General features: G+C 31.3%; 1 protein-coding gene across 1 annotated transcript; it reads right to left on the minus strand.

Moving 5' to 3' along the window:
* Positions 1–4,684: 4,684 nt before the first annotated feature.
* Positions 4,685–11,825, minus strand: LOC120071718 (L-ascorbate oxidase-like). Its single transcript, XM_039024100.1, has 4 exons — positions 11,430–11,825; positions 11,132–11,344; positions 7,073–7,264; positions 4,685–5,903 (listed from the first exon to the last, which is right to left on the minus strand). The coding sequence occupies exons 1-4, from the start codon at positions 11,823–11,825 to the stop codon at positions 4,932–4,934; spliced, it is 1,773 nt and encodes a 590-aa protein (XP_038880028.1). The 3' UTR covers positions 4,685–4,931.
* Between the last annotated feature and the right edge of the window lie 947 nt (positions 11,826–12,772).

The following is a 12,772-nucleotide window of genomic DNA, read 5'->3' on the forward strand; positions in this document are numbered from 1 at the left end:
TTTAAAACATAATTCAACCTAAGTTTGCATGCATGTCTTTCTTATTGATTTTAGTTCTAAATTCCATTATAACTCTTATAAAAGGAAACAACCAAAATCATCCATATTGCTAAGCTAGACGAGGTATTTATAACTCTTATAAATTTAACCTATGTGTCATGTTTCATGCAATGTTCATCCATTACTATATATAACTCTTATACAAAAAGTAATGAACTAAACATACATACTTCCATACACCTTTATACTATAACACTTATAATATAAAGATGAAGCATGAATATGCTTAATGCATGCATAAATATAACTCTTATATTATATGATGCATGAGCATACTCTTGAAGTAATTTAATCATGAAAGCTACTATATCATAATTCTTACAATATAGAAATGATGCATGACAAATGCATAACCTATGGTGGGATTTAAAGTATATGGCATACTATATGATATATAATTTAAACATACATCTCATGTACATTCACCAAAAAGGACTGGGATGATTGACCTAAAAATCGGAAATAAAAACTATCTACTACATTAAACCATTGAGTAAATCGGTTCAAACAGGCGAACCAGGTCTTGAACCACTCAAGCAAAGCCTCGCTCTCTGATCGTGTAGCTTTTCCTTGTGATCGTCTTGTAAAGTTGGTCAAGTAACCCCAATCGTGTAGCAACGATCGAGTACCTTTGACTATGCAATGAAGCGTGAAGGCCACTCAACCGTACAACGTACCAAGTATTAACACTTACCTAAATGATCGAGTAAATGACAACTATGCGATGAAGTATGATCGTCTAGACGATCGATGAGCAAGCGCCAAGTAACACTTACCGAGTGATCGTGTAGCCAGTGATTATGCGATGAAGCATGCTGGCCCATACGATTGTTTAGTGCATGCGCCTACCATGCAACGAGTATCTCATACTCAACGATTGTTTATCCCCATCGTTTACACGATCGAGTAGCCAATGCAAACTGATTAAGTAAACACTTTACTCGTTTGTTTAGCATCAGCCATACGATCGTTTAGTAAATGCTACACGATCGAGTTAGAACTTTTCTACTCGATTGTTTAGTCAAATCTAAATGATTGTTTAGCCTGGGCTACAAGATCTGAACAACTCTTGGTCTTCTTCTTCCTTGAAATAAACTGCAACTCCATGCCTTGAAGCTTCATCACGAGCGACTTTTACAGACTCAAACTCTTTGAATTACAGACTCAATAGCAAATTAATATGCCCAAAAACACAGGGGCCCTTGCAATTAACTTTGAAATGTAAAAGAAATTAATAACCAGAGGCAATCATCCCAGAAACTCCATTAATCCACATCCACAAATACATTTAATATTTAAACATAATGTAGACATGCTTAAAACCCACCAAGAATTTAAATGCAATTCAATACATTAATGGATTTGGAATATCAGAACAACCTGGCTTTTATACCAATTGAAGGAACTCTTATTCCAGAGAACTAGTGAGTAGAAGTAAGATCTTTCTAAGCCCATTGTGAAAGAATAAAACATTTACAAACAAACAACCACAGTTATGCATCTTAGAGAAAATTACAACATGCTTTCTTAACTTAAATACAAAGGACATCGAGAGACATACCTTTGAAGAACTCTTCTTCACGTGTTCCCTCGATCTACACTGGTCAGACGTCTTAGCAAATTCTAAACGATCACGAATGCAACGAACCCAGTGTAATCATGAACTGTCTGATCCTCGAACGATAACCCTTGACACTGTCACTCGGTTACCTTAGTATTCTCGGAGAGAGAATCCAGGAGGTGTGGGCTCTGTGTGAATTTGGTAGAGGGAAGGAGGATGTATACGATCGAGCTAAATGATCGAGTAAGTGGGAGAAAGTAAACGAGAAGCAATCGTCTAGCAAACTTCGCTCGGTCGTTTAGTCTCTCGAAAGGGCTATCATATGGTTTTCTTTCACTCGATCGATTGTGTGCGATCTTTTAGAAAAATGAAAATTCTTTTCATTTTATTCTTCAGTTATTAAAATTGAAAATAGCCTTCCACTTGTACGATTAATGGAGAAAAGAAAACAAACAACTAAAACAATTATCTCATAATTGTTTTTATTATAAATAAATATATTAACTAATTCATCATATTATATTTATAACCTATAGTTTTAATATCACATCATATGCAATATTTAAACCATAGTTCTTTTCTCCTTTATTTAATATAAATCATATTTATATCAATTCTTCCAATTAATGTGTACATCAAATAAATTATATCATATATAATTGAACCAATTTAATTATATCATATATAATCAAATTCCCTCATGTTAATTTGAACACTTCAAACTAACCCAAAAACTTATTCTCAACTTGAATCCATTGAGCTACCAAGGGGACCTTATGGACCTGTAGCTTGAAGCTCCAACGGTACGTGAATAACTGACTAAACTCTTTAACCATGATATCCACCATCCGTTAACTGTCGGGCACTCCAATAAAGACCAATAGCTGCACTCTTCTCACTACAGATATATTTCTATGTCCACTGGATATAACCAATCAATAGTACGATAACCCTTCACAGATCGCTTGTAAGTACAGTTGGGCCAATTTACCATTTTGCCCCTGTAGTTACATCTAACTCCTTAAGTACCACTAATTCCTCTAATGAACAATACAACAAGTCTTACTATGAGTGAACACTTCTCGGGACATGAGAAAGTGTGTGGCGCCACATTATTCAAGCCCTAGAATCAGCCCTTAAGGGAGCAATCTATCTATTTACCCTTGCTTCGGGTAAGGAGTGAATTTCATCTTATGTAGCTGAGTTTCTAGCTCCCCAATCAGACGAATCCCCAAAATGGTTGGTTTATGCAAATCAAAGAACCGTCCTCATAGGCAAAAGTTCCCAACTCACTCAAGATTAAGGTCATGTTACCTAGGGTCATCTTAGTGAAATGAAAGTCTCTATCATGAATGGCGTTACATAATAAGACGAAACATTTCATGATCCGGTCTTATACAAACTCCTTTGTATAGGATACCCCCGCTCGTATGTCTCCACAGGAATGATCAGGATCAGACCATCTGTACCACTTTACAACACTTGTAACATCTACAAAGCGGGTCGTATCCGTAGTGTCACCAGAATAAGATTTTCCTCCTTTATCCATATACTACAGACCATTTGGGTCATCACTTAAGGCATGATCTACTTGTATGTGGCTATATATTTTCATAAATTTCTTTAAATTTCATTTTTTCAAAAAAGTCTTTTAGTGTTTTTTTGGACAATTTTACATTTTTTTCATTTATTTATATCCAATTTATATATATATATATATATTCCTATTTACGAAGCTATCTTAATGATGAACAGAGAAAATGTATTTAATATAATTTTTCTTATTTTTCAATTGGAGAGAAAAAATACATTTATTTTTTTTTCATTTTTCAATTTGAAGAGAGAAAATGCATTTAATATAATTTTATTTTCTATTTACGTTGGTTTTCACGTATCAACTTATTGTTTTTTTTACGGACTCATGTTTATTTTAGATATACCTTAGAACATTTTGTTAGATATTTGGAAATATTCTAACCAATATATGAAATATATTATAGTTTATAAATTAGAAATTGACTCAATACTTGACATAAATCACAGTATAAATCAATATATGAAATATACCAAGGTATATAAATCTTCATAAATTTCATTTATATCACAACCTATATATCATATAAAACATTTTGGTAATAAAAAATTACGACAATCAAAATTTGTATATATCATAATACATTAAGTCTAAAAAAAAAACCTCTCGTTTATATCAAATAAACAAGCATATATATCACAATATATATCAAATTTCCTACAAAAGCTAACAAAAAAAAAAAAAAGAAAAGAAAAAGTACATATATATCACCGTATATATAAAAATAGGAAAAAAAATAAAACTAAAAGTTGAATCAGGTTCGTCGCTCGTCTGCACTGAATCCACCGTGTCGTTCGTTTGCTCTGAGTCCGCCATCGTCGTTCATTCGCTCCAAGTCCATCGTCGATGTTCTTTTGCTCCAAGTTTGTTCGCTTAGAGTTCGCCCATGTCATCCGCATGTCGATTGCCCCACGTTGTTCGTGTTGTCCCGTGCTCGCTCCGCGTCTTCAAGCTCCCGCTTGCAACTCACACCGTCGGAAAGAGACAAGAGAGGAAAGAGAAAGGATAAAAGAGAGAAAGAAGGAAGAAATAGCCTTGAAGCACGTGATGGGAGAATATATGCATGGATAACCACAAATATTAGTGAAAATAGAGAGGTCAATTGGTCTTTTTTTTGTAAAAAATGAAATGATAAGACATTAACGTAATATGAGCCTATTTTTAAGGCCTTTTATATAGAACCCCCTAATTTAAGTTATTTTTAATAGACTTTTATTTAAGTTTGACCCAATATATTATAATAAACCCAGGCTGATCCAATAATCACTTGGCACAATTTGATTGTATGAGCTAACATTGCCCGATAAATCAATGCTTAAACAAGTGGCATTATTTGATTTGCCAACTTGTATATCTTTTAATTTAATTTGAAGACACGTGTAAATTTGTAATTGGTCAAAAAATTTATCAATCATTAATTTAAACTAATGATGTGGTAATTTGTAATGGGTCAAAATGTGTTGGTCAACAATAATAAAAAGTTTACAAAAACGTCAACGACAAGAAAATAGTAGAAACAAAATTTAAGATTTCTTAAAAGTACGTGACCTAAATTTTGAACAAGCTTCAAACTAGTCTACCACCACCCAAATGTTATTTTTCTAAAAAAAAAATTTGTGCACACAAACATAACACTAGAAAAGATTAACTTGCTTCCACAAACCCTAAACAACCACATTTCAATGAGTTTTCAAGGGTATTTTAGGGATTTCAATTCTAGGGTTTTGTTGCAGGTCTATAGATTAGCGTTCTCGCAATGCCGCCGCAAGCCAGAGCATGCGTCGGAATTGTCCCGACCCTATGAACTTCTTCAGCGAAAATAACCCCCATTCCCATATGCAAATGAGGTTCAATGTGGCAATGGAACGCCCAAACGCCTGGATTATCCGCTACGAATCGAATCGCCGTCCACCCACGTGGGAATATCACCACCGTGTTCTTCAGCGGCGGATTTTCCAGATTCAAATTATTCTCATCCACGTCGGCGGAAAATTTCCCCTCTCCATACCCCAAAACCCAAAAATCATGCCCGTGCAAATGCCAAGGGTGAATGTCGCTTGTGTTCTCTTTTAACATATTGGCATTTTGTAGAATCACATCCACTACTTCCCCCAATTCGAACTTATAAACGCCGTTTCCGGTCGTCGTGTTTGGGTTCGGCGGTGGCTTGTTGATGTCGTAGTCCTCCGGGAATGTTTCCGGTGGGGGATTCTGGTCGAAGGTGGTTTTTAGACCGATTTTAATGGCGCCAAGGTACGGCGTTGAGGGGAGGACTAAAGATACGTTGTTGATTGCCCATTTTATAGAGCCACCCTTCATTAGATTTTGCGTGTTGAGGAGGAAGATGCGGCGGTTGAAGTTTACCGGTGGCTTTGGGATGTCTTCGGTGGCTAAGATTCTGCCTGTGAAGCGTTTGCTTCGGGCGAAATCGTCCCATTTGGGGGTTTCCGGCGGCGGAGAAATGGGTAATTTGTCGACGGAGTTGGGGAGGTAGTTGAGGAGCGTCAGTGCAGGCGCCGTTTCGGGAAGCCGCCCACGGACGCCGACGGAAACCCAGTAGTTCTGTGCTGGGTCTTGGTTGGTGGTGATGAGGACGGAGTAGGACTCGCCGGAATAAATGTCGATATCGTAGGTTACAAATGGCGCAACGTAGTTACCGTCGGCTTCTACCACTAACAAAGAATGATTCTGAAGAAGAAAAGAAAAATGATTAAACAAATTATCATTTTTATTTTATTATTATTATTTAAATACAAGAAAAGAATGAGAAAAATTGATGAGCTAGAACATTGAAAAGGATCATTAGTTTGTTTTAGGTAAAATCATAATGTTCTTAATAATTTTTCAATTTAATTTATTACTTTTTTTTTCTTCAGAATATTTTTTTAGTACAATGGAAGGTAGGAGTGATTTGGTTATAATACACGAGCATGCTACTTCAAAATTTTCCATTGTGTCGAAGATGGCTTCCTACCCCATCCTCACTCCCATATGCTTCATCTTTGTAAAATTTTCCTTGGTAAATTTATGGCGATCGAGTTTCTCATGGAGAATTTTTTCTTATTTTATTTTTCTTTAAAATCAGTCAACTCAAATCAAACTACTATGGAAAAGCTTTAGATGTTAAATCACTCACTTCATAGATAAATCACTCTAATTTTTTAGTCAAAGGAAATAATTATTAATCAAATTATTCATAAGGCTATTATAAAGAAAAATGAACCAATTTATTGTAAATATAACAAAATGTCATTAGTTATCGATGTTTGTCAAAATATTTTCAGTAGTTTTACTATTTAAAACAATTACCCTTATTCATATATATAATCTGAATGTAAATATTTGATTCAATCATATTCACTAGGTTAATCATCAAAGAATAAAATTTGAAATTGTAATACAACAATAATAACAACAACTACATAACATAAAATTAATAATAAAGAAAGACTAATGGGGCCGAGGAACCCCATTTAGTCTACAGAAATTTTTTTTTATTCTACATAAGGTTTTAAAAAAATTAAAACTACAAATTCAGAATCTAAACTTTGATAAGATTTTAAAATTTAGAGATCAATAAATTCAAAGTTGAACGTTCATAATCTCGTTAGGTATAAAAGTTTGAATTTATAACTAATAGATCAATCAATTTTGAAAATTTTGAAAATTTTCAAGAATCTATTAAACACAAAACTTTTAACGTAAAGCTCAAAATTCAATTTAAGGAGATTAAGTTTGCTATTATGCATCTAGTGAGTATGATTGTTTTAATTTTTCTTTTCCTTTTTGAATAAAATAGAGATAATTATTCAAGTTGAATTTGGATTTTTCTTGAATAAGAGAGAAGAGAGAGTTACCCCAATGGCTAAGTTGAGGGCAGACAATGAAGTGGTACTTGCAATTCTTATCCTATAAGTCTTCTTGGGTTTGACTTGGAGAATAAATGGTGCACATTCTTCATTTTCTTTCAACTCACATTGCTCCAAATTGTTGTTGTATTTAGCTGCAATTGAACAATTGAATTGCCCTCTCCCATTTATCAGTATGCTCTGAAAAATAAAATAAACAAAGTACCTTATGTACGGTTGCGATATATATTATGTATCGTTTATTTCTTTTCAAAGTTATGATATTATCTTTGACGTTTTATAAATATTTCAAAACTAGTTATGGAATAGAAATCATTTAGGTCACTTTTTATAACTATTTAGACCTCGTTTGATAATCATTTCATTTTTGTTTTATTTTTGTTTTTAATTTAAGTCTATTTCCTTCACACTTCTTACATTGATTTACATTTGAATTTTTAGTCAAATTCTAAAAACAAAACAACTTTTGAAAATCTACTTTTTTTTTGTTTTCAAAATTTGACTTGGTTTTTTAAAGCATTAGTAAAAAATAAATAACAAAGTAAGAAATTTAGAGGTGGAACTAGAGATGTTCAATTTCCCCATCGGGGTGGGGATTCCTCGATTAGGTGGGGAATGGGGGAGGGAGTGGGGGAAAAATTTTCCGATAACTAAATGGGGACGAGGGTGGGGAATGTATTCCCAGCTCCCACCCCAATTAGCTTCTACATATTTATTTAGTATAGTTATCTAATGTTATGTTGTTATTATTATTATATAAATATTGCATATAAATTTCAAATTTGATTATTTATTGAGAAAGATAATGCATATGTTTAAATTGAAGATTATATATGTGAATAATTTGATTTATATTTATTTCTTTCTACCAAAAAAAAATTAATTAGTTTTTTTAGGCAAACTTTGAGTAATTTATTTTTAAATCAATTTGTCATGTAAAACTAACCATAATAAACAATTTAGTGATAAAGTTAATTATTTAATTAAAATTAAAATTGTCATGTACCATAATAAACAATTTATTGATAAAGTAAATTATTTAATTAAAATTGGCTCACATTAATTATTTAAATTAATTGACTTTTTACAAAAAAAAAAAAAAAAAAGTAATGGGAAAATTTTCCCACGGGGAATCCCACCCCAATGCTTGTGAGGAATTTCACGAGAATGGGGAATGAAATGAAGAGTGGAGATGGGGATGGGGATGGGGATTGGCATCCTTGACCCTACCCCGTGGACATCTCTAGGTGGAAGTATGTCCATAGATTTAATTTCAAAAATAAAAACAAAAAACAAAGGCCCTGTTTGGTAACAATTTTTTTTTTTTTTTGAAAATTAAGTTTAACCAAATTCCAAAAACAAAAACAACCTTTTGAAAACTACTTTTTTTAGTTCTCAAAATTTGGCTTGGTTTTTTAAACCTGAAAAGTAGATAACAAAGAAAGAAATTTGGAGGTGGAAATAGTATTCATAGGCTTAATTTTCAAAACAAAAACAAAAAACAAAATGGTCACCAAATAAAATCTTAACTGTTTGAAAGCAAATTGGGACTAGTTGACGGTATGGGTACAACTGTAATTTAGAATGGTGTGACAATGTTCAAATCTCAATTTAGTTCTTGCTTTTCATCCAATATTTTAGAATTTCTATTCTAAGAGTAGTTTTTTAAATGTTTATATAAGATTGAGGGTAATATTGTAATATGTTTAAAAAAATATACAATATCATAGTTTCTCTCTCACGCATATATAATTTGAAATTAAAAAAAAAAAATTTACACATCACTAATTTAAACTTTCGAAAAAAAGAATTTATACAATAGTAGTCTAATATAAAAAATAATTAATATATAACAAAAACCATATTTCAAGCAAGGAAGGAGTTTAGAAAAAGGGGGAATGTTTTTGTTCAGCACGTATTCTTTTGTTGGAAATTACACCTTAAATTACACACACGTCTCAAAAAGATGTGTGTGTTTTTTGTTTTTGTTTTTGTTTTTTTCTTTGACATTTATGTGTTTTTTATTTTTTATATATATATTTTGAGCTTTGTGTATTTTTAATCTTGAATTATATAGTTTGGAATACTTAACCTCTTTAAGTTTGTTTAGTTTAAAGAAAATTATTTTAAATGACAAAACTGTTAAAAAATTTTATAAATAAGACTAAAATATTACTGTCTATCTGTGATAGACCGTGATAGATATAATTATAGACATAGATAGTAGTTTATCGCGATCTATCGCAGTAAAATGACAGTAAAATTTTGTTATTTTTATAAATATTTTGATTCATTTTCTTATATTTGAAAACAATCCTTTATTTAGACGGTTATTAAATGGATTAACAATAAAATGGATGTGTGTTCATATGTATATATATAACACTAGTTAGATTATATTTGATAATCTTTTCAAGGCCAGATAGATTGAGGATTTTGATTGGGTGGGGTAATTAAGAAAGGATGGGGATAATTTTTATGCCCACCAATCAAGTTTTTTCAATCAACTCTTTCTTTTTTCAATCAGCTTTAAATTATGTCATTTTGTCTAAATTTCAAGAAATGTGTCACATGGATTTTCCCTACATTATTGTTAATGCCACAAATCATTATAAAACTCAAAATTTGGAGCCAACCTTTGAAAAATCAGTAGGCATAACATGACTATATAATTAATAATTAACTTAAAAAAAGAGAGTAAATTAGGTTTTTCATATTATTTATTTGTAGAGTTCAACCAATATGTCGGAGGAAAGATTTGAATATTTGAACTCTTGATCAATGATATTACTAGTTGAATAATGCTCAAGTCAATCCATAAATTATTTTCTAAATTCTTACCAAGTTTATAATTGAACTTTTAAATTTGAATCTAATAGAACTTTGAACTTTAAAAGTTTTTAATAAGTTGTTGAACTTTTAATTCTATATCTAATAATCATTTTTAACTTGTCCGACGTTTTTTAAAATTCTGGAATTTATTATATGCAAAGATCGTAAGTTTAGGTTCTTGTATTATATCCAAATTTTCTTTAAAAGTTCTCTCTTCCACCTCTAATCCTAAGAAGGAAGGTTGTATTACTTATTACGAGTTTGATTACTTTAATTGAGCACCCGAAGACTAAGATTTCTAATTCAATTATGGTTTTTTCCCCCCAAAAAAAAAATAATAATAAAATTCACACAAACTTCAAAGATGGAAATGTTGAAATATTAGAGAGAGGAGAGAATATTTTATTGACATTTTTTTTTTTTTTTGCGGTAAAGCAGGAAACATTTTGAATATTAAAAATGAAATCTGTCAACATTTTCTCATGTCTAAAACAACATAAGTTGAAAAGTTTGTTTGGATGATTATTAAGGTGGTAATTCAACATTTTTGGTAACTATTTAGACTCTGTTGAAATAGTTACAAATGGGATCTTAGTTTTTTATTTTTAATTTTTGAAAATTAAGCCTATAAATAATTATGTTGAAATGGTTATAAATGGGATCTTAGTTTTTGGTTATTAATTTTTAAAAATTAAGTTTATAAATAATTACTCTGTTGAAATGGTTACAAATGAGATCTTAGTTTTTGGTTTTTAATTTTTGAAAATTAAGCCTATAAATAATTTTTTCACTTCTAAATTTCTTGCTTTGTTGTATGTTTTCTATCAATGTTTTAAAAAATCAGATCAAGTTTTGAAAACTAAAAAAATCCGTTTTCAAAAAATTACTTTTATTTATAGAATATAACATTGGGAGGAAATCAACTTACTTTATAAAAAAATCAAATAATTACTAAATGAAGGAATTGTTTTTTGTTTACTTTAAAAATTCAGGCTTAAAATACTTTTTCACCTCTAAGTTTCATTGTTATATGATTCACTTTCTATCAATGTTTTAAAAAATAAGTCAAATTTTGAAAAAGAAAATTGAAAACTAGTTTTTGTTTTATGAATTTAACCAAGAAACTATACATGAATATGTATCAATATAATTGAACAAAATATGATATTTGATTGTCAATCTGCATAATTTGCTAGATAATACATAAAGTACTACCTCGGGCTCTCCAATCCAACGGAATGGATTAGAGTTCAGACCAACTTCTTGTTTGTGAACACTTTTATGCCACCAATCACTAAGCAATAAGTTGATCTCTTCGTCATAGTCGAAGGGCTCTTTCTTTCCTTCTTCTAAATCCACTATCAAGGATCCATACAACCCTGCTGATCTTTGCATCCCTAAATGACCATGATAGAAATATGTCCCAGCCTGCGAAAAAAAGTTCAACAAACAAATAAATTTTATCAAAGACATTATAACACTTCCATTGGCATTAACATTTTAAATCATTCACCTTATCCACTACGAACTGGTAAGTGAAGTTTTCACCTGGGTTAATGGCACATTGTGAGATGGAAGCAGTGCCATCGGCCCAGGGAGTTCCCCGCTGCAGGATTCCATGCCAGTGAATAACGACGCCTTCGGTGGAGAGCTTGTTATTCACATGTACAATGATAGTGTCGCTAACGTTGGCTCTAATCGTTGGACCGGGAAATTGGCCGTTGATTCCCATGATGATGTTTTCGACACAGTCTGGGGACCAAAACATGTAGTCAATTTCCCATGTATGGTTTCTGATTTGGGAAGCTGCCTGAGAGGGAGTTATTCCAAACCCAGAAATGATTGACAAAACCAAGAAGATGACTGGAAAAGGCATAGGAAACAATGGCCGATTTGCAACTTCTGCCATATTGTTATTCTCTAGGCTAAGAGATGGAAGGGAAGAATAATAAACAAAGCCAATGAGTAAAAAGGAGGAAAGAAGTGGAGTTTGTGGAAGATGCCACTGCAATTTACAATTGGCTCCCATTTATAGTGAAAATTTGAGATTTTTATTATTGTTATTAAGGAATAATATCTTTTTGTCTCTAGATTTTTGTCTAATTTTTATTTGGTCCTTAAATTTTAAAATGTTATACATTTAGTTCTTAAGTTTTGAGTTTAGTTTCAATTTAGTCTCTAAGTATCACAATGTTGTATACTCTTGAGATTTGAGTTTTCTTTTAATTTCGTCCTCGAATTTCAAAATTTAACATTTTTAACTCAAAATTTCATTAAATACTCACATTGATGTCACTTTCTATTAAAATTAAAAATAGATATGAAGTGAAATCTTAGATTTAATTTTAAAAGTGATAAAAATAGTGAAACTTAATTAATTATATTTTTTTAACGATTTTTAATTTATTAACATAAACTAACTCTAAAAAAGGAAAGTACGTATTTAGTGAAAGATCGATGTTAAAAATATAATCTTGAAACATAAGAACTAAATTGAAGCAAAACTCAAATGCCAACAGTAAAATTATAGCATTTTGAAATTTAGGACTAAATTGAAACTAAACTCAAAACTTAAGAACTAAATGTGTAACATTTGAAAATCTAGGGACCAAATAGAAACTAGACCTAAAACCTAGAGAACAAAAAGGTATTTTTCTCTTGTTATTATTATTTTAACAGGTGGGTAGAATCACCGCAGCGAAATTGATGGTATAAATTCATTGCAGTTGAGCAATGCTTATGTTGGTTTTTTTTTTCCTTTCAAGTTTTTTTCTTTTATTATATGCCACCTATTAAAAATAAGGAAAAACAAAAACTTGATGGGAACCTAGAACTTACCTATAATGTTTTATTTGT

Source organism: Benincasa hispida, chromosome 2, assembly GCF_009727055.1.
Source record: "Benincasa hispida cultivar B227 chromosome 2, ASM972705v1, whole genome shotgun sequence".
NCBI classification, from domain to species: domain Eukaryota; kingdom Viridiplantae; phylum Streptophyta; class Magnoliopsida; order Cucurbitales; family Cucurbitaceae; genus Benincasa; species Benincasa hispida.